Here is a 16,766-nt window from a genome sequence, read left to right as displayed (position 1 = left end):
GTAAACTAAATAAAACAGTCATGAATATATCCTAGAAGTATTCTTACAGAATGTCAAACACATGCCCGATCATCACCATCAGAATTCCCTACGAAGGTGAGATCTGCTGCTTCTTGTTCCAACTTGTTGAGTTGCTGTTATCCACCACGGCTGCAGTCTGTGACATCGTGCAGATGGATGACGATTCCCTGAAGAAACGTTACTTCCAAGGTTAGTTTGCTCAAACCTCATTGATCAATGAGGATGAGGTACATCAAGTAAGGTGGACTGCAGGTTGGGATGACCAGGAAATAAAGCTGCATTTAAATGTTTGTTTTTTTTAATGGCCGGCACAGTGAGTTGAGTTAACTGCTACTTTAATCTCTTTGAATACAAGATAATTTTGTAGATCAGTCAGACATGAGGATGAAGTATTGGCTCACAATTAGAATACAAATGAGCTTGCAGTGTCCCTCAGTTTTACACAGTGACACATAATTTCAAAAAACTACAATAAGATGTTAGCAGACACAATGTCCATCATTTATATACATTCTATAGGAAAACCTGCCCGAGGATGTAAGGCTCCTCCTCAGCTCTTTTCTAGAAGGGTGACGAGGATGCCCCGTCGGTGGTCCTTCTTGGGCTCTCGTTCTCTGGGGGCCCTCTAGATGTCTAGGGCCTGGATCTCCTCCATGCCTGCATCATGTCCTGGGAAGCAGGGCTTTGGGTCCCCACACCTACTATTAGATAGTTACATGGAGAAACCTTCTGAATACAAGTGCACTCGCGCACACGGGTGTTCACAGACACACACTATCTTCCTTGCCTGCTGCCTCTAAGCATATCGACCATTGACGGTCTTGTGTGCTGCTCAGTAGGCATCTAGGTTGTTGCTTTGGTTTCCTTACCATGTTGTTCTCTTTACTTGTTTTCTTTTAGTCTCCAGCTGATTTTTAGTGTCTTTTCGCTCTGTACCTCTTAACCTGTTTTTCTTTCCTGAACTTCTCTTGACAAAGTCTTTCCCTTTCCTATCCACCAGTCATGTCTGTTCCAATTGTAATAAGTAAAAAAAAAAAAAAATCAAATAAATACTAAAGATCAAACAAGTGGAACAGTGTGGTAAAGCCATAATGATCCACTTGGGAAAATAAAATCTGTTGGGTATTTTTATTGGCCTTCAGTTCTGATTATACAGTGCTGTATGGGACAGGCAAAAAAGGGGGGAAGTATTATTAGCATTATTATTATTATTATGTGTAAGACATGACACTTCAGGTATAAGCCACCACTGAGTAACTTTGTTCTTCATACCTGTAATGCTATACTGCCCTCTACTGAAACTAAACTGAAACCACAATAGAAAACAGACAGTTACTTTTATTTTTTTATTGAAATGTTTTTTCTTCTTGAAATCAGATGACAGAAGTAATAAAAAAACAAAGATAAACAAAACAGTGTAAATGATTAGGATCATTATGAAATGAAGAGAGTAACATTGCACAATATACCCATATTTGTTGTGAATACATGACACAAAAACCTACAGAAAGACAAATACGCCCATGTAAAGTGACTGTAACTAGCTTTTAACCATAAACCCCTGTACTTATGAACCTGATCTTGACTTTGTCACACGTCTGTTCCCACTGACAATTCAGTGATAAGTAAAATAAAGTGTTATTAAATGTGAAAGGAATCTTGGACTGAAATCTTCTAAACTCTTTGTTAATTAGCATTTCCTTTCCAAACATTCTGACACAGGACATGTCAGATAAAAACCTTGAATTAAAGTTATACTCAATAATAAAAAAACATTTCATCCTTACTGAAATGAGCAGACACCGCTTCAGCGTAACAAACAAATGTTGCAATGTTGTTATGTTAAGTATGAACTGCTTCCTGTACTTGTATTTTATTTTGTTTGCCTTTCATTCTAAATGTGGTTTACGTTATTACAAACACCACAGGTCATTGAACAGATAATATCCACAAGCGCCACTTCCAACATAACATTTGTGCATTTCCTAAAGCTTACTTACATTTGAATCACAAATGCATTTTACGTGCAACCACACTTGCAAACACATTTGTTTTCATTGCATAGTGAAAGTATCAAAGTAATCCACAATGAAAGAATATTACTCTTATTGTTACTTCTTACAGACTCTAGTTTTGCTATTGTCCTGTAGAGGCCGCCATACAAAATAAAGCTGCCTTGTATTGAAATGCATTTTAACTGCAATACACATCAGATGCACCAAAACACTTTTAAGATGTTATATGACAAATTTTCACTTTGTGCATATATTATAAACAGTTGAAGGGATCTACATGGCTGTCATACTAGGGTGGTCAGGGTCAAAGGTCATGATCTCCATGTGGATCAGACCTGATTGGAAAGAAAGAAAGGAAAGCAGTGTTAAAAAAATATGACTGAAATTTGGATAGTATTAGAATTCTGTTCATTTCACACACACACACACACACACACACACACACACACACACACACACACACACGCGCACACACACACACACAGTACTCATAAATTATGTCTTCACATGTTGGCAACGTTTCCATCATCTCCATTCTCCAACATAACACCTGCACTTACTCTTCCACTCGCCAATAGCGAGCTCCAGGCTCTCGAAGGAGTCATCATAGGGCTGAGAGTCTGGTTCGCAGTCTGGGTCGTGATATTCAGCCACGTAAGGGTGGGACAATCCCTGCTTAGCTGTCAGCCTGGCCTCAGGATCCAGCAGCAACATCCCCTCCAACAGGTCTATAACTGGATGTATCAAGACACAAAACACTTTAAAGCAGATTTTTTTTAATTCAAAGATTCACTGCAGTAAAATCTACTCATCGCACATGTAAAATGTGCGTCACTGGATTCAGCAGCCATACTCTCCATATACACATACTTGAAATATCTGGTTTGAGCTTTAATCTAAGTGGAGTGTGAGGGAACATCTTTGTAAATAAAACTACTCAAGATTTCAGATGTGAATAAAATAAAGCAGCCCACCATCGTCATCCAAGCCTGGAAAAGCTTCCTTGAAGTTTTTCTTCTTTTGTGGAGGGAGACCTCGCACATATGATTGTGCCTGAAACACACATTTGTTTCCCTGTTAGAGCTTTATAAAACAGAAAAGATCAGCAGCAACAGCCAAACTAAAATCTCTGCAACACATGGAGAGTGTAAAAAGTAAGGCACGCAGACAAAGCCCTTCCAGAAACAACTGTTGCAGCTCCACAGCCTTTTAAAAACACCTGACTGCAAAACTCACATCTTTACTCTGCATCTTCTGCACCAGGGAGGAGTCTGGAGTCCCTGTTAGACGGAGGATCTTCTTCAGCTGATCGATACCTGAACAAGCTCGTTAAGAAAGGCTGAGAATATTCAACATGCACGAGGTAGATCTGTTGGCAGAGTATGCTTGCCAGCATTAGCTGAAAGCACTTTCAAATAAATACGGCTTCAAAACACTAACATGGTGCTAGTGAAGCTTTAAAATACAAAGTCCAAAACGAATGGTCAATAGCACGATGGCCGCATCAATCCTTTATGTACAGTAGATCATTTATCTATGGTAAAAACCCAGTTACCTTAAAGACTTCCTATTGTGTCCAGTTCTCTGGGAGCTTTTCATTAAAATCTTTAAGGTAAGTATTAAAGCTTGCTATGTTCTTAGAAGGGAGGCCAGATTTCATCATCACATACTCAAGAGTTCAGTGCTGTCCTACCTCAAAAAGGACTGTTAAAAAAATATATCATTGTTGTTCCCGTCTTGTCTTTTCTTCCCTTATCATCATTATTATTATTACTACCTTATTAAAAGTTTTAGCATTACACTTGAGTGATGGATTTAATAGATAGAAAACTGACTAAATATTCCTGCAAACATCACCAACTCTTGAGTCAAGATTGGGGCAATGACATAATATAGACGTAGATTTTAGCGATAACCTACTCTCAGCTTTCTGGTCATCGAGACACCAGGAATAACAAACTTTTACAGTGCTTCACCTGACTTTTTTTTTTTATTTCCTTAACATTCAAATAAAAAGAAATCACGCTGGGTTGTGTCTCCCATAACTGAGCATACAGTTTCATTAAAATGTGTGTGGATACTGTCCTGTCCTCGGAAAAGCACCTGGCCAGTGATCATTTCAGCCAGTATACAGGCAGCTGACCAGACATCCACTGCAGAGGAGAAGAGTTCAAAAAAGGACCTGAGTATTAGCACATTGTAGCATGTTGCAACAGTCTGTTTATATCTTAAACAAATAACTATTTGCTTTGAAGGTAAACAACATTATTACCTGTCTGGCTGTAGTGCATCCAGTTAAATATGACCTCTGGTGCTCTGTACCACCGTGTTACAACGTAACCAGTCATTTCACTCTCTGTATGTCTTGCCAGGCCAAAATCCAGAATCTGAGATCAAAGATATTTTGTTGCATCTTCATCTACAGTTAAAATGAAATGCTTTGCCTATTTTAAGCATGAATGAGAGGATGGTAAAATTATTTAAAGATCAAAAATCTAACTGCTACATCTTTTTTTATTTTAACTCCTGATTTTGACTGTATACTGCTTTTTTCTTTCATCTTACCTTTAATTCACAGTTCTCATTCACAGCGAGATTACCAGGCTTCAGATCCTACAAGACATTAAGTCATTAAGTCAGTGTATTACAACCTTAGAAAAATGAGCAGTTAATACAAAAAATAATACAGAAAAACCCAAACAGTTCAACATGTTGGGAAATAACATTCTGAATGGCTTCTTTACTTAGAGATAAAGGAATGTTTGCATCCTTTTTGGGTATTTCTCTCATTTATCTAAGATATAACTCCTTGTTTCCTCCATTGGCCTGTTGTGACCTGGAAATCAGTCAAGTCGGTGTGTGGTCATTAAAGATGTTCAAAGAGAAGGCAAATGTTAAAGGAGGAGCTATAAAAAAGGATGCACAGGGATGGGAAAGAGGCCATGTTTGTATCAGGTAATGTTTCTTCTGTTTAGTGGGTCATTCCAAGAGCTGTGTACAACTTGTACTTACAGTTTTACCTTAATGCTGGTAAAAAGCAATGACATCTCAGAATTGTCTACTTTTCATTTTCAGGCATGTGGAAGAAAATTATTTCTGAAACACTGCCAAAACACAGAGCTCTCAGGACGATGTTTTTAAATGTAAACACAAAAACCGATCACATGTTGCCTTGCAAGACTATTTGCATGAAATGAGTTACTAATCCCTCTTTTATTACTCTTAATTATTTTGCTCCATTTATTTTTATGTAAACACAATTGTACATTAATACTTTGGGTTAGGTAGCTTCATTTTGAATGCCTTTGAGCATATTTTAAAATGAACCTGAATTATTAGATTCCTCAAAGACAGTAGGCCTCAAAAATGAAAAATGTGCATTTTCTTTCAGTCTGGCATGAAAGTTGAATGAAAATGGCAAAATAGTATTTTTCCTCATTTTAAGTCTAAGAATTTCATGTTAAAAAAATATTAATACAATCCAACTTTATCTATCCATCCATTCGCTTCCGCTTAACCTTTCCAGGATCACGGGGCGCTGGAGCCTATCCCAACTGTCATAGGGCGAGAGGCAGGGTACACCCTGGAGAGGATGCTAATATGTTGCAGGGCTAACACATAGAGACAACCATTCGCACTCACTCATTAACTCATAGATTCACACCTATGGGCAATTTAGATTGGCCAATTAACCTATCCCCACTAACTGCATGTGTCTGGACTGTGGGAAGAAGCCGAAGTACCCAAGGAGAACACGGGCAGAACATGCAAACTGCACACAGAAAGACCCCGGGCTGATGGTGGAATTGAACTCGGGACCTTCTTGCTGTGCAGCAACAGTGCTAACCACCTTGCTGATTCAACTTTGTACCATTCAGAAATTTCGACTGGTTATCTTTTTTTAATGTGAAGTTTGTGCTCTAATGCCATTATCTATGTCTAATATCTGGACTACAGCTTTAAGGCTAACTGTGCCTGTGTGACAAAGTATAAATATGCCAAAATCACTTCACTGGACCATTTTCAGAAACATAAAGTCTCATTTTGCCCAATGTACCCAATGTAAATGCAAAATTGAGGACTGGAGTCAACTGAAGTAGATCAGTGTGAAAAGGGTTACTAAGCTCTTCTTGAAACTATTTTCACACATGCACTCCAGCCCTAAACTTTTCTACACTTTACCCGACCCAATAGCACAGTAATTGTCCAGTCCTGCAGTGTGATAGAAGGGATAACTGTGAAAAATATCTGGATCTACCAGTGGAGAATACTTTGAAACATCCAAGGAGATGCAGGCCACTGTCATCTCAGTAAAAAGTTCTGAAAGATCTGAAAATAGGTTAGGAATTGTCATGAAGTCTACTCCCATGCGACTTTTTAAAATATTTTTTGATTCAGACACTGCTGTCAATAAAAAATGAGGTGTAATGTGTTAAAAAGTGCTAGGACCAATTCTGTTTACATTATACATGCTTCCCTTAGGCAGTATCATTAGAAGACATAGCATACATTTTCACTGCTATGCAGATGACACCCAGCTCTATCTGTCCATGAAGCCAGATAACACACACCAATTAGTTAAACTGCAGGAATGTCTTAAAGACATAAAGACCTGGATGGCCGCTAACTTTCTGCTTCTTAATTCAGATAAAACTGAGGTTATTGTACTCGGCCCTGAAAAGCCTAGAAATATGGTATCTAACCAGATTCTTACTCTGGATGGCATTACCTTGGCCTCCAGTAACACTGTGAGGAACCTTGGAGTCATTTTTGACCAGGACATGTCCTTCAATGCACATATTAAACAAATATGTAAGACTGCGTTCTTCCATTTGCGCAACATCTCTAAAATTAGAAATATCCTGTCTCAGAGTGACGCTGAAAAACTAGTTCATGCTTTTATTACTTCCAGGCTGGACTACTGTAATTCATTATTATCAATATGTCCAAAAAACTCACTGAAAAGCCTTCAGCTAATCCAAAATGCTGCAGCAAGAGTCCTGACAGGGACTAGAAAGAGAGAGCATATTTCTCCTGTTTTGGCTTCCCTTCATTGGCTTCCTGTTAAATCCAGAATTGAATTCAAAATCCTGCTCCTCACATACAAGGTCTTAAATAATCAGGCCCCATCTTATCTCAATGACCTTGTAGTACCATATCACCTTATTAGAGCACTTCGCTCTCGCTCTGCAGGCCTACTTGTTGTTCCTAGAGTATTTAAAAGTAGAATGGGAGGCAGAGCCTTCAGTTTTCAGGCCCCTCTTCTGTGGAACCAGCTTCCAGTTTGGATTCGGGAGACAGACACTATCTCTACTTTTAAGATTAGGCTTAAAACTTTCCTTTTTGCTAAAGCATATAGTTAGGGCTGGACCAGGTGACCCTGAATCCTCCCTTAGTTATGCTGCAATAGACGTAGGCTGCCGGGGGATTCCCATGATGCATTGAGTTTTTCCTTTCCAGTCACCTTTCTCACTCACTATGTATTAATAGACCTCTCTGCATTGAATCATATCTGTTATTAAGCTCTGTCTCTCTTCCACAGCATGTCTTTTATCCTGTCTTCCTTCTCTCACCCCAACCGGTCGCAGCAGATGGCCCCGCCCCTCCCTGAGCCTGGTTCTGCCGGAGGTTTCTTCCTGTTAAAAGGGAGTTTTTCCTTCCCACTGTTGCCAAAGTGCTTGGTCATAGGGGGTCATATGATTGTTGGGTTTTTCTCTGTATCTATGAAGCGCCTTGAGGCGACTTTTGTTGTGATTTGGCGCTATATAAATAAAATAAAATTGAATTGAATTGAATTAAAAACAAGTAGAAAGGCTGAGTTGTTAGACCACATACTACATGGGTGCTAACACTATGAGCAATGAGTCCTAAGTTTCATTATGCTGGCTGCAGGTCTCTGTCCTCTTTGCTAAAAAAAAAAGAAACAAAACAAAAACAAAAAAACAATGACACTGACCCAGGTAAGGTAGTTTCTGCTGAATATTTCCAATCTGTATGCTAAGCTAACTAAACTGTTAGCTAGCTCAAACGTCATACTGGTCCAGCATGAAGGTAAAAAAGTAGATTTCCCAAAATGCCAAACTATTCTTCTAACAGCACTTTAGAGGCAAACATGATTCTGAGTGAGAATGCGGTAAGTCTGGTAAAATTCAGTAATGTTCATATACCCACCCGATGAATGATCCCTGCAGAGTGAATGTACTGTGAAGAAAGAGAAGAAACTGTTTACACCCACAGTATAACACAGCATGTGTCATGTTTAATATAGCAGGAAGTTGCACAGGTTTACTACTCTGTAAACAAAGCCTCCACCCGCACCAGCAAACCCAGTTGCTGTGATGTCACAGAAGCACTGATAACAAGAAGAAAACATCTTGCGATCAAAGATTCTGGCAGTTAAATTCAAAGACACAAAGCTGGCATTGTTTCCCACTTTGAAACCAGAATTCCATACAGTATCCTGGTTACACATTGACGAGCATTACATGAGAAGCATATGTAAAGCTAACTCAGTCTAGCATCCATTAACTGAACAGGCTGGGTGTGCTCTGAGTATTTAAAATAAACACAGTTTACATTTAAATAATATAGACTGAATTTAGAACAACTTAGTAAGTCCAGAGAACTGATTCCCCAATCTTAATTTGCAAGATTTATTTCAGTTTGTGTCGCAAAGAATAAAGATTTAACAAAGGTTTAACAAATATGCCAGACACCATATTTATATACAGTCCTCCATTTTCAGTGGTGATTGGAAAGTTTTCTGACAAGTAGTTCATGGCCAGGTGAGGCCGATTAAGCAGATAAAAGGTCTGGATTTGATTTGGTAGCTGTTCACTGGACTTAGGCTGAACACAGTAAACCTGTCAGAGAAACATTGAAAAACAACAATCTGGTTCATTCTTAAAACGTAGGAAACCACTCAGCTCAGTGACAGCAAAAGGCCCGAGAGGACGATGACAACCACGGTCTGAAGACGTAGAGACTGGTCATGTTTCTCAGTAAATATCTGAGAATACAGACTTGAGCGAATACATTCATTTCGTCATGTTAGGAAGCTGTCTTTCGTTTTCACTCTGCATGTTTCACCTTGTGCTGCTGCTGCAGTATTTTATTACCTTAAAGCATTCAGTTCAGACTTGTTACTTGCTGACTGCGGCACAGTGGTGCAGCGGTTAGCACTATCGCCTCACAACAAGAAGATTCATGCTTTAAACTGGAGCTTACACATCCTCTCTGTGCTTGTGCGAATTTCCTGCAGGGACTCTGGGTTAATCCGACAGATCTCAGGCATGTATGCTGGTCTAATTAGCAATTCTAAATTGGCCATGGATCTGAGGCAGATAGAGTGTTTGAAGTGTTTAGCCTAAAGCACTTTGACTGGAAAGAAGTACTAGAAAAGCAATATATAAATGTCAGTCTATTCTATTCCATATACTTTAAGATCCAGCAATTAATTCTTGTCCTCTGTGAGCGACATGAGTCTGAAACCTCTCCATCGACCAAAAATTATGCAACGTATCAGAGTCCAACTGTAGTGTCAAGAGGACATCCTGGTTTTCCTTTTGATGCCACATTTTAGGGGGTTGGTGTAACAGAGCACGTCGACTTTCGTTTAAAAATCATGAGCATTGCAGCTTCCACATTTCATGGCTACAAGGAAGGTTAGCTGATGGTTTCTTCAACCTTAGGTTCTTATCTTCAGTAGTATTTCAGCTTGTACAGTAATTTTAACTCTTTCAAAACAAAACTTTTATACAATGTCTCTTATAGTGGACAGCAGAACTTACTAACTCCTATTTGTGAGTGAGACAGATGTATAGCCGTCCGGGGATGATGTTGAGGAGGGCCAGAGCAAGAAGGTGAAAGCTCAAAGGACAAACCAGCTTTCAGGGAGACTGAGCAGGGATAAAGTGACTGCACCCAGCGCCCATTGTGGATGAGAAGCAATTTGTGAGCAAGGACAAGAAAACAGAACAACACTAGCAACAACCACAAAGACCGCAGGCAGTCTGATTACATCAGGCAGTAGTTATGCAACCACGTTGCCTGGTTAATTAAATAATAATAATAATAATAATAATAATAATAATAATAGTTCTTCAAGATTTGGCAGTCGATCAAAGTGACCAATCGTCTTAACGTCCTTGATAAGGGTAAAAAGAATAATGTCTGCAGGGGAGTCAAACTTACTGCTGTCAGGTGAAGTTATGGAGGAGTAGCAGGGTGAAAGCTGTACCTCTCCTTTCTTTATCAATTCAATGTTAAACCTACTATAATTGAGTTTTTAACATGAAAACAGAACAACACTGCTTGCAACTAGCAAAACACTAATTAGACAATCTGGCTTTTAAAAAGTCACAGCATACAAACCACAGGGAGGCGCTCATCTCTGAAAGCACATATGTTCACATCTATGGCATGACTTGGATCCAGATATACTGGGTCCTAGTTATAGACAGTACAATAAGTTGAGGCAGATTCTTCAAGATTACCCATATGGAAAAGAAATAGTAAAAACTTATAAAAGACTTGCATAAGATGTGGCCTACTTCATATAGGGAATCATATAAGGCTTATATGATTTACTCATGAGAGTGGCCACTTTCTCATTACTTTCATATATTGTTTTAGTAAGTATCCAAAACATACAAGTTTCATTTATATAATTTTTCAAAGGATCTTATATCTGTTTTCACTCTTGTATGCTTTTCATACAGGTTTCACACAAGACAGATACAAACTTTATAAGATTTGTATATATCTTTTCCATAGGCAAATAGCCATTTTCAACCTGCCGTCATGATTTTACTAAGAATTGACGTCAGCATGGAAAGAAGTGCACCTCAAAAAGGAGCACCTCACATCTCACCTTTCCACAAGGGTTACACAACACTGGCACTGTCACTGCTTTCATCCCTCGCTGCTTAACTGAGAGCGAGATGACGCTCCAGCAAACACTTTCAGCTCAATGTATCACACTTAAACAGCCTCCCCACTGAGAAAATGTTATAGTCTTCATTAAGCCACTGATAATAATCAAGGAAGCACTCACCTTCAAGCCTCTTAGAAGCTGGTAGAACAGGTATGTGACGATGCGATTGCTTAATCTCTTGGTCTTCATAATGTGGCCCAGATCCTGGGCTACGAAGGGCATTACCATATAACTAGAGGGAAAAGAACAAGAGTGAGAGGCCAGCAGCGGTTTACAAACATACAAACACAAAGACAATGTAAACCAGCATGTGGGGGGTGTGGCACATTTACCACTGTGTCGCGCCCCCGCTTCCTGAAACAAATGTGTTTAGAAATGTGGAAACTGAAATGAACAGCAGTGACTTTGCAAAGTGAAATGTTTTTAAATTTTCCTGGCACTGTTTTTTTTAGTTTCAGTTCATGCTTGGATGTTACTGTTATCTCATGACCTCAGGATCTGTGTCTTTTGCCCACCTTCGTCCCGTCTCTGAGTGAGTGTCTTTGTCCCCCTGTGTATGCTGTATAGTCATAGCCTTCATGTCTCAGTGTTTGCCGTGTTGTGGTTATTCCCTGTCTGTGGCGGGGCACAGTCCGCAGTGCCGCTGCAGGGAGATGGATGCACCTCGCCGGCAAAAAAGGCTGTGCTATCTGTCAGAATGATGTTGTTGTTGTGGTGTATGTGTCAGCTGTGAGCTGTGGAGCTGTAGCCGAGTGTGTGAACAGCAACCAGAAGAAAAAAAAGTGTGAAATGCTCAAAAGCATGAAAGTGTGGTCATCGGGTCTGTTGTGGTATTGCTACACTGTCACTCTTAGCAGGTTTTCTCTTGTCTGTTCATCAGACAGACAGACAGACAGCAGTCAGTAAACAGGTGCTGTCAGTTAAATGTAGTGAGATTTGGAACAGTACTGCAGCTGTAACTCATGTGTGTATGTTATATGTTTTTATTTATCTGTTGTTTTGCATTTCATTGTATTATTTTGTGTATTTTTTGTCAGGACTACATTGTTTTACATTGTCTTATGGTTTGCTCAAATTTTTATTTATTGTTTTTGAGATGAAAGGTAGCCTCCTGGCTAAGTCTGGCATATTTACATTGATACATGTTCAATAATACGCAAAGTTTTTAAGCAGAGGTTTGCTCTCTGTTCATTGTCCTGCATTCATTATCTTCACCTGTCGTTAACTGCTTTCAGCTGCGTCTTCTCTTTTGCATCAACTTTGGCCATTGGCTGCTTTTTCGCATATTTTCAGTCCAGTCCTTATAAGTGACTGGACTGAAAATGAGCACAAAAGCAGAGGAATGCTTTTTTGTTCGTTAAGTCACCTATGAGCCATTCAGGCATTAAAAAAAGTCACCTATCTCAAACCAGGATGAATTAGTATTGTGTCTACACATAACAGACAACTGAGCAAAGAACTCATTTTAAATTGTTATAGGAACTAGCAGCCTGTCACAAAGTGCATTATATGCTCTAATGTTTTAGTTGAGCTAAGTTGGCTTACACAGTTTAACAGGCATAAAATAGTATTTCTGCACTCACATTCCCAAAGAGCCTTTAGCTGAAATCCTGACATGACGTGCAGTAAGTCCTTAAAGTTTTGAGGAAACTGAACAAGTGGAGGACAAAGGACAAAGTATCTGAAAGCGATGTTGTAGGGAAAAAAAAACACCAGCAAAGACCTGACACAGTACCTAAGAGATGGTGTTGTTTGAATTGTTGGACTAGAGCACTGTGAGGGATCATTTTGACAGAGAGCTGAACGAAAGGCAGCCAATGTACAAAGAAGAGCTTTGAATGCCCTTCAAGAAGCCTGGAGAACTATTCCTGAAGACGACTAAAAGAAAGCTTATCTAAGAGAGGTCAGGCTGTAAATGCTGAGTTATTTTCATGTCTGTTGATTAATAGGCCCATGCTCTGATTTCCTCTACACAGCTGTGCCTGCTTTAAATCTGCTTCTGTCTGAGAGCCTGAAGATCCTGGCCATTTAATATTATTTTTCCAGTCCCATCCTTGCATACTGAGAAGTACCCACACTCTCTGAATGATATTATGTACTGTAGATGATGAAACACACAAATTGATAGCAAAATACACCGAGGGACATTTTCTTAAACTGTTGAAGTTGCGTCTTACACAGTTTGTCACGATGGTGAAGCCCTTTCCAATCTTTACTTCTGACAGACTTGCACTCTTTGGGATTTTTTTTAACACAGTTGTGTTACTGACCTGTTGCCATGACAGTGTCAGATGTTTTACCCAGTATGTTTTTAACTTTATAGATACATACTTTGCTGAAATGTGTTGCTGAAGTCAAAATCAGGTAATTCTTTCTTTTTACATGCATCAGGTCCCAATCAGCCCAAATAGCAAAGAGAAATTAAAGATGCATGTCATGTAAGAGTTCGGGTCTTAGGAGGTTAATAATCAAAATTACTTACTTTTAGCATCTGATATATTGTGTTTGTATTTTTTTGGGTTTAAAACACAGGGTTTGTAAGTCACTGCATTCTGTTTTTGTTCAAATTAACAGAGCTGAATAGTGCATTTGAAGCTTTTTACATGTGGAGACACAGTTGGACAACTGCTAAAAAGACAGCCAAAACAAACAAGAATCAGCTTGCCCTCACACTAGCTTTTTTGAACTTTTCACACATCCATCCACACACACGTACATGCACGCGCACACATGCATGCGGGGTCTCAACAAGTTGCAACAACTAGTGGGAGAATGCTACCCCTGACTTTCAACTTACAATGTTTGGAATTTCTCCAGTGTGGGGTCAGGTGTGAAGACATTAAGAAGGCAGATCACCTTTAATGAAAAACACAGTGAGGAAATTAGTAAAACACCAATAGCTCAAGAACAGACTTACAGTGTATGAAACACTTCAGGAGCTCTATATTTGTCAGGGGGTCACATACAGTTCAGTGTTGGTAGTAGGATAGGAGGTAAAATCTACTAGTTCTGGGTTCTGGGTTTTTGTGACTTTGTGACTCCTGTTTTCAAAGCTGTAAATAAAAGTAACATCTTTGTTACAGTGAGTCATTGAACATCAAAGGGATCCAACTTTGAACATCTTTGCACTATCTAAAAATAAAGTGTGATGGTTAGAAATTGTTTAAAAAAAGAAGAAGCTTGAATTAAAAACAACAACAACAACAAGTGATTCACATTTTTAAACATGTTTCCACATGTCAATGGAAGCAAAGCTGAAACTCATTTAAATGTTTTTCCAAGGAAAATACTGAGCGATGAGGGTTCCACCAATACACAACAGTCTCAGATCATCAAGGCCCACTGATGAGATTATGGGGCTTTTGTTGAAGGGTCAACAAAGTGTGCTTATCCTCAAAATTGACCTTTTTTTCCAGACAGGAGAAAAAAGAGCAAAGGTTATAATTAACTCATGTGTATCTTTCCCAACAGAGTCACTTTGACAGCACTAATTTTATATACTAGAGTTCTTCTAATGACATTCAAATTACAAATTTACAGCTTAGAAAAATGACAAATTCAGATGTTTCTGTCATGCTAGAGTCTGACCTTGCTGTCTGAGTAAGGATTAAGCATAAGCACCTACTGTATGACAGGGATTATAATGCTTAATGTTAATAAATCATCTTATTTTCATTGACTTTTCTTACATTGTCATGCTGTATGTGGCGGAGCAGCCTGAGCTCTCTGTAGGCCCGCGTGGCGTGGATGAGGGACTGAAAAGGCCGGTAGAGCTTCTTGATGGCCACCTTCTCCTTGGTCTTCTGGTCGATGGCAGAGCTAAATGGGACCAACCACAGACTCAGTGATTGAAAACACAGTGGCCATTGTAATCTAGCACTGCTATTAATCTGTACTAATTTCGGTGCTGAATATTCTAATCTAATCTAAAAAAATCAGTGAGCTGATAAAGTCATTGAACTAATAGAGTCATACATTGACACAATAACAAATACAATACATATATATCACATGGCTGACCAATCCATTCATTAACTAAACACTGATAAGTATTGCTGCTCTTTGGAAATGTGCTCTGAATGAGCCATGAAAATTTCCCAAACATAGAGATGAATGTTTGGTCCATATGTTGCTCATATTTGCAGTTTCCTATGCAGGACATCTGGTTTTGACTGACTGCGCTTGCCTCAAATCCACTGCAGGTCTGCCTTATATATGCCAGCGGTAGGGTGTGTTGGGAAATTTGGGCCACATGTGGTCCAAATAACACTTACCAGCGCTGTACTGCACTGTAAATGCCTAAAAAATAACCCAGAATAGGTCCAACCCTAACATAACTATCTTGTTTCATAATGTTACTTTATGTTACATTACATTATGTTATTTTACATTATGTTATCTTACATCAGGTCATGTTACGTAATGCAACATTACATTGTTACGATGCATTGCATTAGCTTACATTATGTTATGTTGCCTTTGATTATGTGACCTATTTATCTGTAAAGCCAGAAATGCAGCGTTCGAAAAGTATTCACGTATTCTGCAACACTAACGAAAATCTTTATGATAATATCAGTAATACGATTCTGTCTGTCAGTAGCTTATCATTAGGCAGAGCCACGTCTGGGATATCCTGGATTCCTGCAGGCTGGGTTCTTCTGTGTTAGTGGAGAGATTCTTGTCATATCAGAAAACCTGCATTGACTTGCTGAGTGGCCTCAGGCGGACAATTGTGTTTCTGTTAACAGAAACAGATGAAAGCCAGCTAGACCCATTCAGGGAGCGAAATGAATTTCCAAGAAATTCAGAAACCTTAGTGAAAAACATTTCAAGACGATCATTTAAATATATTCAGACTAAGCAGAGAGGAATGAAGCCACACTAAGCCGTTTTTAAAACGCAACATTACCTAATGGAAAATCATTATATTACCACACACTTTAACATGTTTACCAGTTTTCCAAATCCTTTATGATTGTTGAAGTTGGGTCTTTTTGTTATTTTTGTTGTTGTTGTTTTTACATTTTGTGTTTAAAACGCCATAATAAATACTTCCCTAGAGGGGATGAATTCGTTGTTGGTACTAAACCACGTCAAATAATAGTTTAATATGTTTAGCCTTTTAGGGCAGTTTTAAACTTAATCGTAGGCCACCAAAAGACAACCAAAAAACACAACAAAAACAACTTTATAGTTTTCTGTACACAGTGGGGAAAGGAGCGATACAAATTATGTCTGCACTGTCGTCATCGCCCAGGTAAACTCACCACACTGTCCCGTAAGCTCCGGAGCCGATGGCCTGCAGGTTCGCGTATCTATGCGGGACGTCCCACGTCGTTTTCTGGATCTCCATTCTGTGGAAACCCGGTCTCACCGGGGAATCCTTCACTGGAGACTCCATGGCGCTGGGGTTTTTTTTTGTTCTCCAATCGGGTTTTGACCAAGAAAGTTCTTTACAGCCTCGGTCTTGCAACCTGACAGGTGAGCTCTAGGGTAGGATCCGCATAGAGACACGTCCACGCGTCAGAGTAGCCTGCCCCCGGTCACGTGAGCAGCTGAATCGAGGGTTATCGGCTCGTGCCTGACCTGTAAAACCACATATACCTTTTCAGCCGAGCCAAAGCTGAATATTATTTTTCCAGTCCCATCTTTGCTTACTGAGAAGTACTCACACTCTCTGAATGATATTATGTACTGTAGATGATGAAACACACAAATTGATAGCAAAATACACCGAGGGACATTTTCTTAAACTGTTGAAGTTGCGTCTTACACAGTTTGTCACGATGGTG

General features: G+C 39.3%; 1 protein-coding gene across 1 annotated transcript; it reads right to left on the bottom strand.

Annotated features, from left to right (window-relative positions):
- Nucleotides 1–1,353: 1,353 nt before the first annotated feature.
- Nucleotides 1,354–16,547, bottom strand: LOC146684471 (mitogen-activated protein kinase 14A). Its single transcript, XM_085443134.1, has 12 exons — nucleotides 16,242–16,547; nucleotides 14,661–14,790; nucleotides 13,769–13,827; nucleotides 11,092–11,203; nucleotides 8,208–8,237; nucleotides 4,602–4,649; nucleotides 4,309–4,423; nucleotides 4,118–4,189; nucleotides 3,273–3,352; nucleotides 3,011–3,089; nucleotides 2,597–2,770; nucleotides 1,354–2,371 (listed from the first exon to the last, which is right to left on the bottom strand). The coding sequence occupies exons 1-12, from the start codon at nucleotides 16,373–16,375 to the stop codon at nucleotides 2,310–2,312; spliced, it is 1,095 nt and encodes a 364-aa protein (XP_085299260.1). The 5' UTR covers nucleotides 16,376–16,547; the 3' UTR covers nucleotides 1,354–2,309.
- Between the last annotated feature and the right edge of the window lie 219 nt (nucleotides 16,548–16,766).

The sequence above is a fragment of the Copadichromis virginalis genome, linkage group LG20 (assembly GCF_057382275.1).
Source record: "Copadichromis virginalis isolate Kocher_CV1m ecotype Utaka linkage group LG20, C_Virginalis_male_GT1.1, whole genome shotgun sequence".
NCBI classification, from domain to species: domain Eukaryota; kingdom Metazoa; phylum Chordata; class Actinopteri; order Cichliformes; family Cichlidae; genus Copadichromis; species Copadichromis virginalis.
This window is presented reverse-complemented; position numbering and strand designations above follow the sequence as displayed.

What these genes read in the sequence shown, in the direction of transcription:
- LOC146684471 (XM_085443134.1), bottom strand. Translation starts at nt 16,375, where the DNA reads ATGGAGTCTCCAGTGAAGGATTCCCCGGTGAGACCGGGTTTCCACAGA. An exon ending in GGAGCTTACGGGACAGTGTG is followed by an intron (nt 14,791 to 16,241) that starts GTGAGTTTACCT and finishes GGTCCCATTTAG; the next exon opens with CTCTGCCATCGACCAGAAGA. An exon ending in GCCACATACAGCATGACAAT is followed by an intron (nt 13,828 to 14,660) that starts GTAAGAAAAGTC and finishes TTTTCATTAAAG; the next exon opens with GTGATCTGCCTTCTTAATGT.